Raw genomic sequence first — 19,032 nt, 5'->3', positions numbered from 1 at the left:
TGATTTTCTTGTCTTTAGCAAAAGTAGTGGGACTATATCCAAAATTTGATTAGAAAAACAGATTATTTGCGCATGTATGACATCAAATGGATTGTTGATTATGAATATGAGATGGGAAAACATCTGCTGACACTGACACTGATGAGGGGGAGGAAAAGCTTTCTCATGTACTGATGAACCACATTACAGCAGTGGTGCTTAAAATGACTCATTGTTTTTAAAGTATTTGATACAGGCGAAATGGTGACATCTGCTGGACAATTCCTGGTATTTGTTGTGTAATTACATCTCCGTCGTTTGGAAAGTTTTTCTTTGAAAGTGTTGACCGGAAGCTTTACTATGCTATTGTGTCTAACTCGATATCGTAATTGCAGTCACTCTCTGTGACCACCAGAGGGCACACGCATATCAACCATTTTTTTGCCATTGACTTAAACCATGGTGAGACCGATGACTTGCTGAACACTACTCTCACCTGTTTATTGTTAAACCGGCACAGCACTTCTCGTAAACCTTTACATTGGACAACTATAGATAGAAATAGCTTACTAAACAATAACTTACTTACTTACTTACTTACTTACTTACTTACTTACTTACTTACTTACTTACTTACTTACTTACTTAACGCGAGTCGATGTTGATGAATCTTCTTGCCACCTGGTGGTCACAGCTAGTAACTACAGCTGTACTTCTCTAGCGTCAAGGTAGAAAAAATAACTAGGATTCTGGTGAACAATTTCAAAATAAAACATTTTTGATATAAAGACGTGTAGCGGTGTAGCGATGAAACGCCCAAAACAGGACTAACGAGGACTCGTGATTTTGGCGTTTCGGAGCGAAGCATTCATCTTACTTCTGCTATAAAGAGGTCACTTCCAGTGGCACAACCCCACCTGACACTTCCTGGCACTAGGTGGCAGTATGTGCTGTTGTTTGCTAACGAACAACAGTGACTCGGAAAAGAAGAAGCCGTCATGGCTCGGACTGTCTGATATCTTCGAGTCGGCAAACATTAATTTTTTGCTTAAAGTGCATCGTTCGGGCTGAACTCGGTCATTTTTATGCGGCCGAGTAAATATGTGAGTCCCGTTTTTGTTTAAGATTGTTGATTTGGACGCCAATTAACGCTGTCACTCCCTACGGTTAAGCTAACCAAAGCTGCTAGCAGCCACATATGTAGCTTTAAGCCAAAGTTGTTATCGTTAGCTTAGCAGCTTTTGCCCGGTATGTAACAAACGTAATTAAAAACATGCAGGTTGTCAAGTCAAACTTAGCATATTGTGTTTACTGCTTGTGCTCTGTAGCATTAATGTTATTCTCCCTCTAAATGATTAGTTACTGCAATTTAGGCTCTTAAATTGCTAGTTGATGTTAGCTGTACCCCTAGCTGTTTAGCTACCTTAGCTAACATCACTATCTTAGTGCTTTACGTTTACTAATCCTGTGTTTCTCGCGTATTTCCCCATATACAGATTACTCTCAGCTCTGTTATGTCAGCCGCTTGACCTGCTGTGAATCCGTTTTCGACTTGCGCCTGTTGGACAGAATGAATCGTCCAAAGCCCACAACTCTTAGGCGCCCCAGCGCTGCAAAACCATCAGGTAGGTTGTAATGCCAACCCCTGTGTCATCGCAGTGTTGTCTTCAGTAGCAAAGCAGAAGAAAATCAGAACTCAATTGGACGTCTGCTTTCTCCAGGTCACCCTCCACCAGGAGATTTCATCGCTCTCGGATCAAAGAGTCAGGGTGGAGAGCCCAAAGCCCCCGCTGTCCTCCTGAAGCCGGCATCCACAGGTTTGCCTGCTGACCGGAAGAGAGAGACTTCCTCCAGTCTGCCCTCCTCATCGGGTCTGTCCAGCCTCACCAAGCGGCCCAAGCTGTCCACCACCCCTCCAGTCAGTGCCCTGGGTCGACTCGCTGATGTGGCAGCTGTGGACAAGAGGGCAATATCGCCCTCAATAAAGGAGCCATCAGTGGTACCTATAGAAGGTAAATCAATGGCTGTTTTTTTTTTTTCTTCAAAAACTTGTAAACGCTAACACAAAAAGCAAAGTTAACACCCCCCGTTTTTTCCTGTAGTGTCACCGGCGGTGCTGCTGGATGAGATTGAAGCTGCAGAGTCTGAAGGGAATGATGATCGCATTGAGGGGCTGCTGTGCGGAGCAGTGAAGCAACTGAAGATGAACCGCGCCAAGCCTGACATAACGCTGTACCTCAGTCTCATGTTCCTGGCCAAAATCAAGCCCAACGTTTTTGCTACTGAAGGAATTATTGAGGTGAGATTTCTGACGCAGTGAAGCTGAAATACCTTTGTCAAGAGGAAAGTGAAGCCTGTGTAATTCTGTTTCAACACGCGTGTTTCTTTAGCATCGCCTAGTTTTTAAAAGTAGTAAAGTTTTGGTGTCTGATGAAAGTAGGGAATATAATAAACTTAATGAATCAATTATTAATGAATGCACATCTAACCAGTCTTTAATCTCAGTCCTTTCATGATTGTATATACATGAATCGTCCTTGAAAGATGTCTTTTTGGACATAATTGTATAATTACTGTCCAGCAAAGACATCTTCTCCAACGTGAGCCTCACAGGTGGAGTTTGACTGTCTCCCCAGGCCTTGTGCAGCCTCCTGCGTCGGGACGCTTCCATCAACTTCAAAGCGAAGGGGAACAGCCTTGTGTCTGTCCTCGCTTGCAATCTGCTGATGGCAGCCTACGAGGAGGACGAGAACTGGCCAGAAATCTTCGTTAAAGTGAGAATCTCCTCTTTTTTTTTTTTAAAACAATTCACTCTTTTAGCCATGCAGGAAGTCTTTGTCAATCTGAAATGTGTTTTCAGGTGTACATTGAGGACTCCCTGGGGGAAAGGATCTGGGTGGACAGTTCTCACTGCAAGAATTTCGTCGACAATATCCAGACTGCTTTTGGGACAAAGATGCCCCCGAAGAGTATGCTGCTGCAGGCTGACACTGGCCGCTCCGGTGGAGATCTCAGTGCGGGTATGCTTACATTGAGAAAGCACACAAACTTGTTGGCTGCTGCAGGGAAACAGTGCTGATCGGTTAATACAGCGTTTGTGTGTTTCCGCTTTGTTTTTAGGGAGCAGCCCTCATCCCTCAACCCCTGATGAGGACGACAGCCAGACTGAATTGCTGATAGCTGAGGAGAAGCTCAGCCCTGAGGATGAAGGGCAGGTCATGCCGAGGTATCAAACGTACCCATGTAGATGTGATGTGTCGTACAGTCCAACAGACACCTCTTGAAATTGTTGCATGTGTGCTGTAGGTACGATGAACTGGCAGAGAGCGTGGAGGACTACGTGCTGGACGTCCTCAGGGATCAGCTGAACCGCAGGCAGCCGATGGACAACGTGTCTCGGAACCTGCTGCGCCTGCTCACAGCCACGTGTGGCTACAAAGAGGCCCGGCTCATGGCTGTGCAGAGGCTGGAGATGTGGCTCCAGAACCCGAAGGTGAGGGACAGACATCCTTGTAAATGCTCAGTTTCCCAGTGTCTCAGTGGCTGGTTTTTCTGTCCACAGCCTGTCGTAACACACTGCATTTGGTGAGTGAATTGTAGAGTGATCGTGGCAGTCCTGCAGCAGATAATTTATCACAATATCTTTGTAAATTAATAATTAAATATAGATTATAATGTCATGAGTATGAGCTCTCCTTCTTTGTTTTTGTGTGTGCACAGTTGACTCGACCAGCTCAGGACCTCCTCATGTCTTTGTGCATGAACTGCAACTCCCACGGAGCAGATGACATGGAGGTGATCTCCAACCTGATCAAGATCCGGCTCAAACCCAAAGTCCTCCTAAACCACTACATGCTGTGTGTCAGGTCCGTGGGGCGCCTCTGTGTTTTGCGTCTAATGTGCGGTGACTTAAACTGACTGGCGCTTTGTCGCTGATTCTCCAGGGAGCTGCTCAATGCTCACAGAGACAACCTGGCCACTATGGTGAAGCTGGTCATCTTCAATGAGCTGTCCAATGCCAGGAATCCAAACAACATGCAAGTCCTCCACACGGTGCTGCAGCACAGCCCAGAGCAGGCGCCAAAGGTCAAACGAGAGAAAAACATTGTTCGCAGATTAGAAATAATGTTGCTGTTTTAATCAGCGTCTGTTTTCAGCTCCAGTTTTGGCTTGTTGGATTCTGCCGGTTTCTGAAAATCACCCTGTGTTCCCTTGTGTGTGCAGTTCTTGGCGATGGTGTTCCAGGACCTGCTCACCAATAAGGATGATTACCTCCGTGCCTCCCGAGCTCTGCTGAGAGAAATCATCAAACAGACCAAGCATGAGATTAACTTCCAGTCCTTCTGTTTTGGTCTGATGCAGGAGAGAAAGGAGGCCAGCTACGTCGACATGGAGTTCAAAGTAAGTACAAATGTGAAGCTCGCTCAGTCATTTAAGCTTTAATCTTCACGCGTTGACACTTGACTTCCAGCTGTTTGTCCTCGTCTCTCCCGTAGGAGCGTTTTGTTATCCAGGTGACGGATTTGCTGACCGTCTCCATGATGTTGGGCATCACGGCTCAGGTCAAAGAAGCTGGCATCGCGTGGGACAAAGGGGAGAAGAAGAGTGAGCGCTGTGTGTTTTTTCTAATGCTCTATTTGTTCACCGTTTCATACACGATTTGCTTTTTAAATGCGCGTCCGGTTCGCTTCAGATCTGGAGGTCCTGAGGTCGTTTCAGAATCAGATAGCTGCCATCCAGAGAGACGCCGTGTGGTGGCTTCACACCGTGGTTCCAACCATCAGCAAAGTTGGCGCAAAAGACTACGTTCACTGGTGGGTAACTGCACGCGTCGGATGTGTTCATACTGTTAATCCTGTTTTCAGCTGCTTTGTATACCAACGATGTCTTTCATGTCTGCAGCCTTCACAAAGTGCTTTTCACGGAGCAACCGGAGACGTATTACAAGTGGGACAACTGGCCTCCTGAGAGCGACAGAAAGTGAGTTTTCCTCCTGCCTTCAACCTGAATCGTGTTTCTTTCTGAACAGCGTCATCTTACGCAGCTGTTTACTTTCCTTTCTCAGTTTCTTCCTTCGCCTCTGCTCCGAGGTGCCTCTGTTGGAGGACACACTGATGCGCATTCTGGTGATCGGGCTGTCACGTGATCTGCCGCTGGGCCCGGCCGACGCCATGGAGCTCGCCGATCACCTGGTGAAGAGGGCTGCTGGAGTTCAGTCTGACGGTGTGTAGAGATCCACTTAGGCTGTTACTGTTTGCGATCACAGTTAAAAATGTTTATTACTCTCTGGAAGAGTATTTGGACATTTGGTGAACGCACATGCATCGGTTTAATGAGCAGCCAGCTGAAGCCTTTCAAGGAGTAACTGCTGGTTCGCTTGTTTTACGAGCATGCCAGGAAAGAGTGAACAGAGGAAGCACGGCGTTCATTGTAATTGTTTGACTGCATCAGTCTGAAACCACACAGCTGACTGACTCTGTCTTTTTAAACAGATCTGGAGGTCCTGAAGGTGGAACGGATCCAACTCATTGACGCAGTGCTCAATCTGTGTACATACCACCACCCAGAGAACATTCAGCTGCCTGCGGGGTACCGTTTTACTGGCTTTTAAACACATTTTCACTCCATACAGTTTACACTCTCAAATAACAAAGGACTCTTAATGTTTAAGGTACCATCCACCAAATTTGGCAATATCCACACTGTACTGGAAGGCCTGGCTGCTGCTGCTTGTGGTGGCTGCGTTTAATCCTCAGAAAATAGGTACAGCAGTCAGTTTCTATGTTGCATATATATATATATATATATTCTAAGCTATTATATCTAAATATCTAAATATCATTTTATAATATATTGTCTGACTTTTTTCCCCTGTAGGTTTGGCTGCCTGGGATGGCTATCCAACGCTGAAAATGCTCATGGAGATGGTTATGACAAAGTAGGTGAAGGTCACCCTGTACGCTAAAACAGTTTCAAGCTAAAAATGCTGAACAACTAACACACATCTCTCTGTGCTTCCACAGTAACTACACCTACCCTCCGTGCACCGTTGCGGATGAGGACACAAAGACGGAGATGATCAACAGGGAGCTGCAGATCTCCCAGAGGGAGAAACAAGAGATCCTGGCCTTTGAAAGCCACCTGGCAGCGGCCTCCACCAAACAGACCATCACAGAGAGCAACAGCCTGCTGCTGTCTCAGCTTACCAGTCTGGATCCGCAGTAAGAGACCAAGAGGAATTACCTCATGCGCCATCTAACTAGTTGATTGATAAAATGTGTTCTCAGAGAAAAGTTTTTTAAATTGAGCAACAGGAGCCAAATATTCAATCTTTTTATACAGCAGACTAAGATTCATTTAAAACTGCTGCTTTAGCTCTGATGTCGCCACTTCTCTCTGTCTGCTCAATGTCCCGCCCACAGCACATCAGATTGGTTACACATTATATGTCCATCAATGCTGAAGGCCACTGTGCCTAATGAATGGACAAATAAGAGTTCTTACAGCTGTGTGACGGAGATGGACTGATGGTTTCTGTTGTGTTCAGGGGTCCTCCTCGCCGCCCCCCTCCTCAGGTCCAGGAGCAGGTAAAAAGTCTCAACCAGTCTCTTCGTCTGGGACATCTCCTCTGCCGCAGCCGCAACCCAGACTTCCTCCTCAACATCATCCAGAGACAGGTAACGGCCATGTGACTGACTTAAATGTAGCCTAAATAGCACGTCGTTCTTCTGCTTTTGTCTTCAGTGTGTGTAACTGTACTGCATGTTCAATCCTCACAGGCCTCCTCTCAGTCCATGCCGTGGTTGGCTGATTTGGTTCAGTCCAGCGAGGGGTCCTTGGACGTGCTGCCGGTGCAGTGCCTGTGTGAATTCCTTCTGCATGATGCCGCGGACGACAGCCTGCTGATAGAGGATGATGAAGAGGGAGAGAGCAAAGAGCAGAAAGCCAAGAAGAGACAAGTGCGTTGATAATAACACCAAACCTTACTGCTGGCTCAGCAGTTACTAAAACTGTCTTCTTTTGACATTGTTTTTGTGTCTTTGTTCTCAAATTAACACGCTTAACTTATTCTGTGACTCTGGACTAACCCTGAGTTATTCTCTCTTCCTGTTAGAGACAACAGAAGCAGAGGCAGCTACTCGGGCGGCTCCAGGATCTTTTGTTGGGTCCTAAGGCTGACGAACAGACAACGTGTGAAGTGCTGGACTACTTCCTGCGTCGCCTCAGCTCCTCTCAGGTGGCATCGAGAGTGCTAGCCATGAAGGTACCGCAGTGGAAGCTGAACACGTCAGCACCGGGCTGCCATTAAAAACGATTCCACTTACATGATGTGTTTGTGTGCAGGGTTTGTCACTGGTGCTCAGTGAAGGAGGCTTGAAAGATGGAGAGGAGCGCGACCAGCCCATGGAGGAAGACTCTGCAGATGCTGAGCTGCTGCCAGGGTACCAGTGGCTGCTGCAAGACCTCCCTAAGCTCCCCTTGTTTGACAGCGTCAGAGGCATGACGTCCACTGCTCTGCAGCAGGTCTGCGTCCGCACGAACTGTCTGTAACAGCAAATGCATGCTAGCCTTTTATAAGTAGAGGTTTGAAGGGTGTTTCTTCTCTGCCTGCTCCCTTAAAGGCTATTCACATGGAAACAGACCCACAGACGATCAGTGCCTATCTCATCTACCTCTCCCAGCACGCACCAGTGGAGGAGCAGGCTTCTCATAATGACCTGGCCCTGGTAATCACAGCGAGTTGCTTAGATAACATCCACATTTCATGCTCAGTTTTGTTTTCATGTAACAGCTCTGACTTCGACCTTCACTCAATCACCCTCGACAGGACGTTGCCCGGCTAATCGTTGAGCGGTCCACCATCATGAACAACCTGTTCTCCAAACACTCCTGCCGGCCGGAGTCCGATGCTGTGCTCAGCGCTTTTCTCACCATCTTCTCTACGTACATCAAGAGGATGAGGAAGACCAAAGAGGGAGAGGATCTTTACAGCTGGGTGAGTTATTTTACTCTCTGAACTACACTGTAGTTTGCGATTGATCCTCTCAGTGGCTCCAAAATTAGCTGCAAGTGCCACATCACCTAAAATATTACTGCAATCAAAAATAAGTGTGACGTTTTGGGCTGAGTGAATTGGATAATAAAACTACAATGATTTTCCTTTTCAGTCAGAATCTCAGGACCAGGTGTTTCTGCGTTGGACCACAGGAGAGACGGCTACAATGCACATTCTTGTAGTGCATGCCATGGTTATCCTGCTGACTCTGGGGCCTCCCAAAGGTAGTCCTGCTCGCCTGACAGTAGAGTTGGGCGGTATCCAAATTTGGATACCGTCAAACCTTCCCCACATTTTCCCAGGGTATACGACATTACCGTGACTAATTAGAAATCACTTTGCCGGGCAGCATGACATGCGCGCAGTTCAGACAGTCAACGCTCACGCTAAGAAGCACCAATCCTAACTTGTAGCATACCAGAATGACGGGGAGAAACTCAGCTCTACCAAAAAAGCCTCTACCAAACACTGCCACCCAAACAAAACATAGTTCATACCCCAAGAAATTATACGTGTGTGTAACGAAAACACGAAAATAACGCACATCAAAGGTACGGCATCTGCTGATTTCACCACTTAACGCAAACCACAAAAGCCCGGTATCATATGAAAGCAGAGAGTCTGATAATCACGAACATGTCTGCCTCCTCACTGTGCGATGAAAACTCTGCACGCTAGCAGCCAAAGAGTAGCAGAAAAAAACTTTGCTAAATGTCTAACCTTTGCTGTTTTGTGGTCAAAAGCTAGTGTCTCCTCCTATGACTCTGCGTTAGTCTGACATCAATCACGAAGGTTCTGGTTGTTTACATAAAGAGGAGGGGGTTTCTAGAGTGGAGGGAGCGCTCTTCATGCAGTAACCTATCTCTGGGGTTACTTCCTTTTGGATCGTCATTGGTGTTTCTATGGTGAATGTGGGCGGGTCGCTGAGCTGTCGACCGGCAGAACCACGCAGGTAGTTTCAGCGCTCCGTCTCATGATGAGCAGAGCGCTCACAGAGGACTCTGCTGAGCAGCCTGAAGTGTTATTTTACTGTTTTATTTGCATTTCGTCCTTTTATGAGAGCTAAGAACAATAGCAAGCAGAAAAAGTGTTTTCAACAGAGGAGTTTCTCCGTATGTTTGCACGAGATAACGGTACTCTGCCCAGATGTGCCTGAATGAGCGCCTGGACACACCTGTGTTAAAACATCTGGAAAACTGCTCAGGTTCATTTTTTAACATGTACTTTTGCACAGTCACCTTTTTCTCGAGTAAAAATTCAGTGAGATACATTGAACAGAGTGGACTTCATTTTTGTTATGACGATGCTACAATTATGTTAGACCCCTGTAGACCTATATGTGCAGCATTGTTTTTTTAATGACCGTAATGAAACTGATACCGTTGCTATTCTTAGATACCGTGGGATACCTTATTACCAGATTACCACCCAAACCTACCTGACAGATCAGCGTTTGCAGCTCTAAGAACACGTTTACCGTTGTGTGTTTTTACAGGAGAGAGTGATTTCTTCGCTCTTCTGGACATTTGGTTTCCCGACAAGAAACCTCTACCCACTGCCTTCCTGGTTGACACCTCAGAAGAGGCCCTTCTGCTCCCCGATTGGTTGAAACTGAGGATGATTCGATCAGAAGTTTCTCGATTGGTGGATGCAGGTACGACTTGTCACAGTGCACAAAAATATGTGTTGCCCATCATGTAAATGTGTTTCACTTTTTAAAGGAACAATGCGTGTATTTTCCACCAGCTTTGCAGGACCTGGAGCCTCAGCAGCTGCTGCTGTTTGTCCAGTCCTTTGGCATTCCAGTGTCCAGCATGAGTAAGCTGCTGCAGTACCTGGACCAGGCCGTGTCCCACGATCCACAGACGCTGGAGCAGAACATCATGGACAAGCGTAAGAGGGCTGCAGATCTCCTGCTTTCAAAGTGGCTTATTTTGACATGTGTTGTCTTAAAGTATTTAGGACTGATTTCATTTTGTGTTCATCCTGCTACAGACTACATGGCCCACCTGGTTGAAGTGCAGCATGAGCGAGGTGCCACTGGGGGGCACACTTTCCATTCTTTACTGAGCTCCTCTCTTCCTCCAGACAGAGGTTTGTGACTTCAGCCTCCAAACACTCTTATTATGTGACACTTTGCAGTTAAGTCATTGTCTCCCTGAAGTGTTTCGATTCTCTTCTTTAAAAGTATGTGATGTTCACAGTGTTGTACCACATGACCACATCCCTCCTGACAGATTCTGCTGAATCGAGTAAGGCCAAAGTGACCGTGGAAATGCCCCACAGCAGTGTGAAGATGAGAGCAGCCAGTCAGCTTCCTGCAGTCGGGCCGGAAGCTGATCTCACTGGCATGTTGCTTCAGGTGGGATTTACAAACTATTGTCTAATTTCTTAGTTGTGTTGTTTTTCCCATTTAAAGTTTTTGGGTAGCACTGGGTTAAAGCACAGATCTTTGAGGGCTAAATGTCCATCACTTATTAGAAAAGGTTCCTTCCTGTATTTCTTCTAAGCTGTTGTTGAGACACCGTTTCTGCTTCCTTTGCTTCCCCAGATATTCCCCTTAAAGGTGGACCCTCGCTGGCACGGCCCCCCTCCCAGCCAGCTCTCTCTGGCCTTGCAGCAGGCCCTGGCTAAAGAGCTGATGCGGGCCAAGCAGGGCCAGGTCCAGCAGGGCGGGCTGGCGTTCCGGCTCCTCCAGGCCATCGCGGCCCTGCTCACCTCCGCACACGCTGGGCCCATCATCTTGTCAATGCACCGCAGCCACGCTCTGTCCTGCCCTCTCATGCGCCAGCTTCACCTCTACCAGGTTAGGCTCGCTCACAATTGTTGCACAACTCCACGTTGATTCAGAAAACATTGGAATCTAAGATATTTGGTGTCTTTTTCCTCCAGCGTCTGGTGGCCCAGGACATCGGCTTCTCCTCGCTTTTCCTCAAGGTCATTGTTGAGATGTTAATTTGGTTAGACAACCCAACTGTGGAGGCAGGACCACTGAAGGCTCTGCTCAAATCCTTCGCTGGGCAGAACTCTCACAAGCACAGGCACAACGACGGTGAGCACCTCAGCTCTTTATCTTTGGCGATTAATTCATTTTATATCACCAGCGAGTGACAGGTGTCTCTCCCCTGCAGTGCGCACAGGTTTCCTCCACCTGGCTGAGGCTTTGGCATATCACAGAGACACTGAAGTGCCTCTCAGAGCCATCATCGCGCAGCTGAAGTCTGGAGACAGATGTAACGCAGAGCCAGAGCTCATTGGAAAAGGTATGAATGGAGTCATTGCGTGGATGTGAACGTGCATGATTTCATTTGTCAGATGTAGTGTTTCAAACAGCATATAAAGAAAACAAAAGCAGAGTCAGGAGCAAAAACAGAAGCTTGACTTGAGAATAAAACCTGTGCTGAATTGTTTGACAGACCATGTGAACTACATCAAAAGCCTTGTGCTGAACTCAGACTCTGCTGCCACATTTAACAGTTAGTTTTACATCGGGGTGCATAATAACACGCGCTGTTTCTATTGTGTTCAAGTGTTACAAGGGCTGATGGAGGGGAGGTCGCCATATTTGGAGGAGCTCCTGTCTTTGTTGATGACTGTCGGCACACAGAACGGGACGGCCGGCCCCGTTGCCACAGTGATTTCCTTGCTGCTTCAGGAAAGCGAGGAGCGAGCTGTGAAAAAGGAAGCGGATTCCAACAAGTGAGCGCCGCATTTCTATTTCCCTCTCAAGCCATGCAAGAAACATTTATATTCGACGGCGCTAAATGACAAACACGACTGCCCGCGACAGACAGAAAGAGCAGAGCGGCGCTCGCTGTCCGCGGCTTTTTGCTCAGAAACTGCTGTTGGATTTGGTTCGGAAAGGTTTAATTGGTTTTGCAGCTTCACGCTGGCTTTACAGATTCACTTGCTGTGAATAATCACAGAACGCTGTCAGTGAGGCAGGTACATAGCCAAAGGATGCATTGACACGTGGTCCAAAGAGAGCAAGTAGATGGAGTGATAGCACGTATCGTGTTGAATACTGTCTGTGTGTGTTAGGAAAGGGACTATTAAGCCATGTTAGTACAAGAGCTGGGAACAATTAGAATTATTACAACGCTGTTTTAGGGACTTTCTTAGCTCCTGCCTCAGAATAGGTACTCCCAGCACAAGAGGAGCCTTGAGTGATGTCAGTGTTCATGGAGAGGTTGAACACGTGAGCCACTGCAGCAGTGGCAACCTCCATTTTTAAAGTGCTGTGTCAAATGTTAACTGTGTAAACAACAGCTCATACCGGAAACAAAATACAGATAAAATCCCTTGCAGGTAAGTAGTTCTTGGAGATCTTTGCAGCTGGGTGAACTGGGTCTCTCCACAACTGTTCAGTCCAAAAACGCCGTATGTTAATGGTAATATGTTGGATTTGTTGGTTGTAATGAATCAACACATGAAGCACATGAACACTGGACATAAGATCTTAAGCTCACGTATTGATGAAAGCTGTAGAAATGTAATAGAAGTTCAATCGGGCTGCAGCCAAAGACTCTTCGTTTACTATTATAAATGACCAAAAAAATCTTCAAATCCTTACATTTAAGCAGGTAGAATGAGCAAATATTTCACATTTTGTTTGCAAATGACTGAAACGATTAATCAATTATCAAAATATTATTACATTTCTCTCTATCGACTAGAGAGAATTGGCCAATCATTGCAGCTCTAATGTTCAGTCACATCTCCATAGATGTAACCGCTTCATCTTCACCTTTCCCTCCAGCTCTGAAGTGACAAAGTCAGGGCTGACCTCTGGACTGCTGGTTGATTGGCTGGAGCATCTTGACCCTGAGGTCACCTCAGTGTGTCCAGACCTTCAGCAGAAGCTGCTGTTCGCCCTCAACAAGGTAAGAGAAGCATTGTCCTTTCACTCTGGAGTCAGCGTTTGGCATCACTGATGCAGCCTTTCTTACCGTTTCTGTCGCCTCAGGTGCGAGGAACCCCTGCCTACAGGCCGTACCTTTTGGCCTTGCTCACTCATCAGTCGAACTGGTCCACCCTCCTGCAGTGTATCAGCGTTCTGCTCAGCAAGCGGCGAGACTACAAGTACACCTTCTTTTTGTCAGCTGCTGTTTTGTGTGACTGCAATATGTGACAAGATTTTATTGAGCACGATGTTTCTCTCCAGTAAGAGAGATGATGTTGACGTTTTTCAGGCTCGACCCGTCGTCGGCGCTGGATTTCCTGTGGGCGTGCAGCCACATCCCGCGTATCTGGCAAGGACGCGACCAGAAGATCAGTCAGGTAAGATCGAAAGCCCGCACACGAAGCCACGAGTCGAAGTCACCCTCTGTTCTGCGTTTTTGTTGAAGTCGGGGGGAGTTCATCCTGCTGAAGCTGATGACTCGTATGCTTCGCTTTCCCGTCTGCGCAGAAGAAGACGGAGAAGTTCGTGCTGCGGCTCAGCTCGGACGAGCTCATCAGCCTGGTGGACCTGATCCTGTCAGAGTCGGAGCTCAACAGTCGAGACTCGACCCACGACGACAGAAGCGGCTTGGACCAGGCCTCCTGCTCCCTCATCCAGTCCAGGCTGCCCCTCCTTCACTCCTACTGCAACGGCGACCTAGAAAACATCAAGAAAGTCTCCGAGTACCTCATCAACTGCACAAAGAAATGGGACGACAGGTAAAGTGTCGTCATCTGGTACGCTGTTTCAGCACTCGCCCTCTCCTCTGTCTCCTCTGTCTCGTCCCTCCATATTTAAAGACACATATGCTCATCACACTTCATCCTACAAGGTTCATCAGTGTGCTCAGCCCTTCCTTTTTGACATATTGTATTGTTCATCCTAATTAGCCCAAATACGGAAAGTCTTTTTTTTTCTGTTATGCTGTGCTGATAAACTTGGGGTAAATCACACTAGATTTTCCCTCTCAGTGCAGATGAACTTTTTAGACTAACTCTGTCAGCCACAATGCTGTGGACCAGGGAAAACTCGATAATTAGGTCTATTGGTGTGAAATTAAAACCAGCAGAAGTCGTCTGTACTGTGATCTCTTTAAAAGCTCAGTGTATTATAATGAAGCCAAGAGGATTAAGGCTGAAGCTCTAAACTTGCCTGTGTTGTGAATTCCTGCTCTGACTTAGCTGTCAGAGATCAGGGTGCAACTCTTTGTGGAGGCAAACCCTCCTTTCATGAATATGTCTCTGGTTATTAAACCACTTTAATGAGGAAACTTTGGCCAAGGTCAAGCAAAATTAGCTCCCGAATTACAGTATTTTAAGTACAGCTAAGCCGTCTGGTAAAACGGCTGAGAGTGAAAATATGGCAGCGTGAAAACATGTTGAAAGTAAAGGGTTTTGGCCTTGTGTTGAATAAACACTTGATTGTGCGTTGAGCATTCTTCTTGTGAAACCTCGCTGTCAGATAAGCCGGTGTTTATTCCAATTACACAGCAACTATTGAACAACGAGCGGGCTCTTTGCTCTTGGTCAAGGTCGCTCTGGTTTGCTTAGTTCATAGCCGTTATCAACTCTTCAGTTAGCATCGGCGGGGCCTTACAAGAGCCTTAGAAGATTTTCTGAAGCCGCGGTGACTTAGTGAGTTGCATTACGCTGTTCATGAGCCTCGTTTCTATTAATGTACATTAATTATTGTCGCATGCAGATGGCAACAATAGAGAGGTGCTTTATCATGCCCTCTAATCTGTGATCTCATATCAGATCTGTTGATAATCTGTTGAAAGACATGAAGAATTTGACAAAGCCCGATGTAATTCTTCTGTGAAACTGGGAACATTGTTTGCTTTATAAGGTTAGTCCCAGTGCAGAGGAAAAGCTCTGACAAACTTTCTGCGGCGGCACAAAATTGTTCAACCCGTCCCTGTCAATTAAATAGCTTCAAGCTGCACAACTCAATAACATCAGGGATTACAGCCTTGATTATTTTGTCACTAAGCTTCTTGCTTTACCATGGGCAGCTGAACTGTCCTAAGCCAATAATAAAAATGTATTTTCCCTAAATTGAATGGCGTTTTCCTGTAGCCTGCCTTGCCTCTAAACCGCAGCGTACGGCCTACATGCCATTTTCATCTTTCAGTGCCATGAGTAAGCGGTGCCAGAACTTGCTGCTGCAGATCTATTTGCACTTCCCTGAGGTCATCCAGCACGTTACCCTGCCCGAAGGCACCTTGAGCAGTGGGGGGGCTGCATACGGCAGCAGCTGCGAGGTAAAGATGCCTTCACTGATTCATAGATCACACAGTCCGTACATCTAAATGTAAGCGCTGTAACATTTGGATTTCTGTGTTCTGCTACCTCGATGTAATGTTTGTTTACTCTTCTTGTGAATATAATAGAGATGTCATACTGCACCTGGAGTCTCAGCATACTGAACATAATATGTGTCTGGTTAGATTTAGTTGTAAGCTCACGAAAGGGACGCATACATGATTGTATGAAGGATATTACTCCACAGGAGCGACAAGTCAAAGAAAAGAAATAGCTTCGTTTTCTTTGCGTTGAATGTTTTTGTGTACTGGCATTCATCTACAACAGTGGGTTTATCCTGATACTTCACAGCCCGGTGTACACTTGTTTTATGTGTTTTCCCCAGCTCGATGTCCTGGTGCATCGCCTGGTCACACTGCTTGCTGATATAGGGGACTCAAAGTCTGCTGAGGGCCGTGCGTCTGATGCCAACCTCGCTTGCAGGAAGCTGGCCGTGTCGCACCCCGTCCTTCTGCTCAGGTGAAAAAAATGCAGCAATATATGCAGCAATATTTTCAGCTTTAGTCTACAAACAAAGATTTTCTGTTGCCATAGATGATGGTTTAACTCGCTGACTCCTCTTTTTTTTTCCAGACACCTGCCTATGATTGCAGGTCTCCTACACGGTCGCATTCACCTGAACATGCAGGAGTTTCGGCAGCAAAACCACATGACGTTCTTCAGCAACGTGCTTGCCATCCTGGAGCTCCTGCAGCCACTTGTTTTCCACAGCGACCACCAGAGGGCGCTTCAGGACTGCCTTCTGTCCTTTATGAAGGTCCTTCGGGTGAGCAGCTCACACTCCTCACTATTTTAGATTGAGATCATACATTATTTTCTTAATGAGCCACAAATCAGTTTTGCAGCGTTCATGCATGTTTGTGCTTCTTTCTTCTTGCAGAACTTTCAGAGGACCCGTTCTCCGTTGGTATTCATCAACAAGTTTTTGCAGTTCACACAGAAATACATCACCCACGACGCAGCAGCCGCCATTCCTTATCTACAGAAGCACTCTGACATCTTGCAGTAAGGATATCGTGGCAAAGCTCCATTCGAGTGATGAGTTTGTGACCTTGAAATGGGAAACCATGGATGGATTTACTGCACTTACAGCAACAGTTAGAGCCTTTTGTTTTGCTGTTTCGTCTTCCAGGGTTCTGTGTGCAGAAAACCCAGACCTGGTTCAGCTGAAGTCTCTGCTGGCTGGACTCACTTTGCCTGTGAAAAGTTCTTCTGCAGAGGTCGCGCCAGAAGAGAGAGACGGTGAGCACAATCGGAGTCAGGACATTTAAAATACAAATAATTGCCTTGCAATAATATACATATATCTTGATAAACTGTGACTTTTCTGTTTTCTTTTCTTGCAAATCGCAGACGACCTGCCGGCTGGCTCCCTGCCCCTCGTCAACATTTCTGCCTCGGTTTCACTGAGCGCGGCCGACATGACGCTGTACCTGAAGAAGATGTCGAGAGGAGAGGCAGTCGAGGGTAACTGACACACTACTGCAGCGACTTCGCATGCAGAAATCCTGTACCGTAATGAGTAACACGATGTTTTTCCTGTCCGCTGTAGATGTTTTGGAAGTGTTGACAGAGGTGGATGAGAAGTCGAGGAGGAGCCCAGAGATCATCCAGTACTTCACTGTGAGTCATGAACAGCAGAAACAAAAGGAAAGGTCAAGAGTAGTATCTGTCAGTGTGTGTGTGTGTGTGTCAATCACTGCCGTGCGTTACTGTTTCTAGAACGATCTGCAGAGACTCATGGCGTCCTCTGAAGAGTTGTGTCGGAACATGGCCTTCAGCCTGGCCATGCGCTGCATCCAGAATAATCCCTGGTAAGTTCACAGCACCTGCAGAAAACAAGAAAAGTTTCAGAAATAACGCTGCAGTGACACCCGTCTGTCTGTCTGTCTGTCTGTCTGTCTGTCTGTCTGTCTGTCTGTCTGTCTGTCTGTCTGTCTGTCTGTCTTCAGCCCGTCTGTCCATTTCACTGTGTAACACTGTGTTTCCTCTGCTGCAGCCTGGCAACGGACTTCCTGCCAACATTCATGTACTGTATGGGCAGCGGCAACTTCGACGTGGTGCAGACTGCTCTCAGGAATCTTCCAGAATACGTGCTTCTCTGTCAAGGTAAGACGATGCTCCCGCGCCCGCCTCGTCTCAAAGCCACATGACCGTGCAGTGCTTTTTAGTCAAGAAAAATGTGATTTAACGAAGCGTGCAACCTGCTCCGAGTCGCGCACCCACAGCTGCGTGTTGTAATGTGCATTTTTCCCCTCCTCTGACAGAACACGCAGACATCCTGCTCCACAAGGCGTTTTTAGTGGGTATCTACGGACAGATTGACACCAGCTCAATGATCGCAGAGTCTATGAAGGTCCTTCACATGGAAGCAACATAACAACAAAGCATGCAGCTCCACAGCCGATTAAAAATAGCGTCATTCATTTTCTGCGCTCCAGAGCGAGACTGTTCTCTTACTGCCTGTAGTTGAAACGTTACTCTAATTTGATCATGACAGATTAACGAACTCTGTGGCTCTTCAGCGGTACAGATTAAAGGATCCTGCACTGAGCTGGTAGACACCAGTACTCTAAGAACTTCTGGATAAATTTAGCGACTTCAAAGAATTCATTAAAATTTCCTCTAAATGAGTTGAAAATGTCATAATTAAAACTGTAAAAAATGCTACTATTGTAATAATGCCACAATTACTGCATTTATGACATCTTAAAGGATGTAAGTTATTTTTAACTGATTATGTAATGATACATTAACCAACAATGAAAAAAGATTATCAATGTCATCATATAATCTGTTAAAAATAAACATAGAATATACCAAGTTTGTGCCAACAATGAATATCCTAATAATACACATTACAGTTGTCTTAAAAAATGTTTAATTACATTGAAATTAAAACAGATTTCAGTGCGTTTTCAGTCATTATAGAGGGAGCTTTTGCCTCGTGCGTGTTTGGAAAATACTCTAGTTTCAGCTGGATTTCTTCAATAGCTTGCATATAAAATATCAGCGTTTTTGTCCAATTAAAATGCTGACTGGACGCTTCGTTTGTAGCTGTTTTTAATTAACATAATAAAGCCGAAATATTTCTGCTCTTGGTCCCTCCTCCAGTGTTATAGAGTCTGACTAGATGGCAAATACTGCTTCACTGTTTCACAGAAGCTGTAATTTAGTAACTGTCGTTCACGTTCAGCTGTCAATCAGCAGACAAGAGTTTGTCGTTAGGCTCTCAAACTAAGAGGCACAAATGACCCAATGTGTTATTGCCTAAAAGCCAAACTTATATAGCTGAGAAAAGCCAGTTGTTTCATTTGGAGTCTCAGTGCTTTTCTGTTACCTGAACACCATCTGTGAGCCACCTTGATGTGAACTGAATAAAATGACTTCTGGAATATGCCTGTTTTGTTTTTTTTTTAAATTTTTCATTCTTTACCAAACAGAGTGAATAGCGTCGCAGCAGTTTACCGCCGCACTTCAGGAATTCAATGGAGACGTTTTACCGCTGTTTAATTGGAAAGCAGTTCAATGCGGGGAATGGTAGAAACACAAATTTCACAAGAACCAATTATTACCTTTCAGAATACTATTTTAGCACCTCAAACAAGATGGAACGGGGAAGAATAAATGGTGCAAGGTTTGTGGCTTTTCATTTCATTCCAATAATTCTTGGATCCTGATAAAACTGGAAACAGCTGTCATAGGTACGCCTGCTCTTCACTGGCGTGTAA

General features: G+C 46.0%; 1 protein-coding gene across 1 annotated transcript; it reads left to right on the top strand.

The window, feature by feature from the left end:
* Positions 1-971: 971 nt before the first annotated feature.
* Positions 972-18,696, top strand: ints1 (integrator complex subunit 1). Its single transcript, XM_070981025.1, has 48 exons — positions 972-1,082; positions 1,476-1,604; positions 1,701-1,991; positions 2,082-2,278; positions 2,616-2,753; positions 2,840-2,999; positions 3,100-3,205; positions 3,286-3,472; positions 3,700-3,845; positions 3,924-4,065; positions 4,204-4,380; positions 4,476-4,584; positions 4,673-4,793; positions 4,882-4,959; positions 5,045-5,202; positions 5,472-5,568; positions 5,651-5,742; positions 5,857-5,917; positions 6,003-6,200; positions 6,527-6,656; positions 6,759-6,938; positions 7,094-7,243; positions 7,324-7,503; positions 7,602-7,706; positions 7,808-7,975; positions 8,148-8,259; positions 9,531-9,689; positions 9,782-9,928; positions 10,031-10,129; positions 10,273-10,397; positions 10,587-10,841; positions 10,928-11,087; positions 11,167-11,298; positions 11,566-11,734; positions 12,795-12,918; positions 13,002-13,117; positions 13,228-13,315; positions 13,446-13,696; positions 15,111-15,240; positions 15,627-15,760; positions 15,875-16,067; positions 16,182-16,306; positions 16,434-16,543; positions 16,655-16,768; positions 16,854-16,924; positions 17,024-17,115; positions 17,301-17,410; positions 17,569-18,696. The coding sequence occupies exons 2-48, from the start codon at positions 1,550-1,552 to the stop codon at positions 17,679-17,681; spliced, it is 6,555 nt and encodes a 2,184-aa protein (XP_070837126.1). The 5' UTR covers positions 972-1,082; positions 1,476-1,549; the 3' UTR covers positions 17,682-18,696.
* Positions 18,697-19,032: the final 336 nt, after the last annotated feature.

The sequence above is a fragment of the Chaetodon trifascialis genome, chromosome 15 (assembly GCF_039877785.1).
Source record: "Chaetodon trifascialis isolate fChaTrf1 chromosome 15, fChaTrf1.hap1, whole genome shotgun sequence".
Lineage (NCBI taxonomy): Eukaryota > Metazoa > Chordata > Actinopteri > Chaetodontiformes > Chaetodontidae > Chaetodon > Chaetodon trifascialis.
The sequence above is the reverse complement of the archived record's forward strand: the minus strand, read 5'-3'. Positions and strand labels throughout refer to the sequence as shown.

Coding starts and splice junctions, on each gene's coding strand:
- ints1 (XM_070981025.1), top strand. CDS start 1,550: ATGAATCGTCCAAAGCCCACAACTCTTAGGCGCCCCAGCGCTGCAAAA. Junction 1,605..1,700: donor CAGCGCTGCAAAACCATCAG/GTAGGTTGTAAT, acceptor TGCTTTCTCCAG/GTCACCCTCCACCAGGAGAT. Junction 5,203..5,471: donor TGCTGGAGTTCAGTCTGACG/GTGTGTAGAGAT, acceptor CTTTTTAAACAG/ATCTGGAGGTCCTGAAGGTG.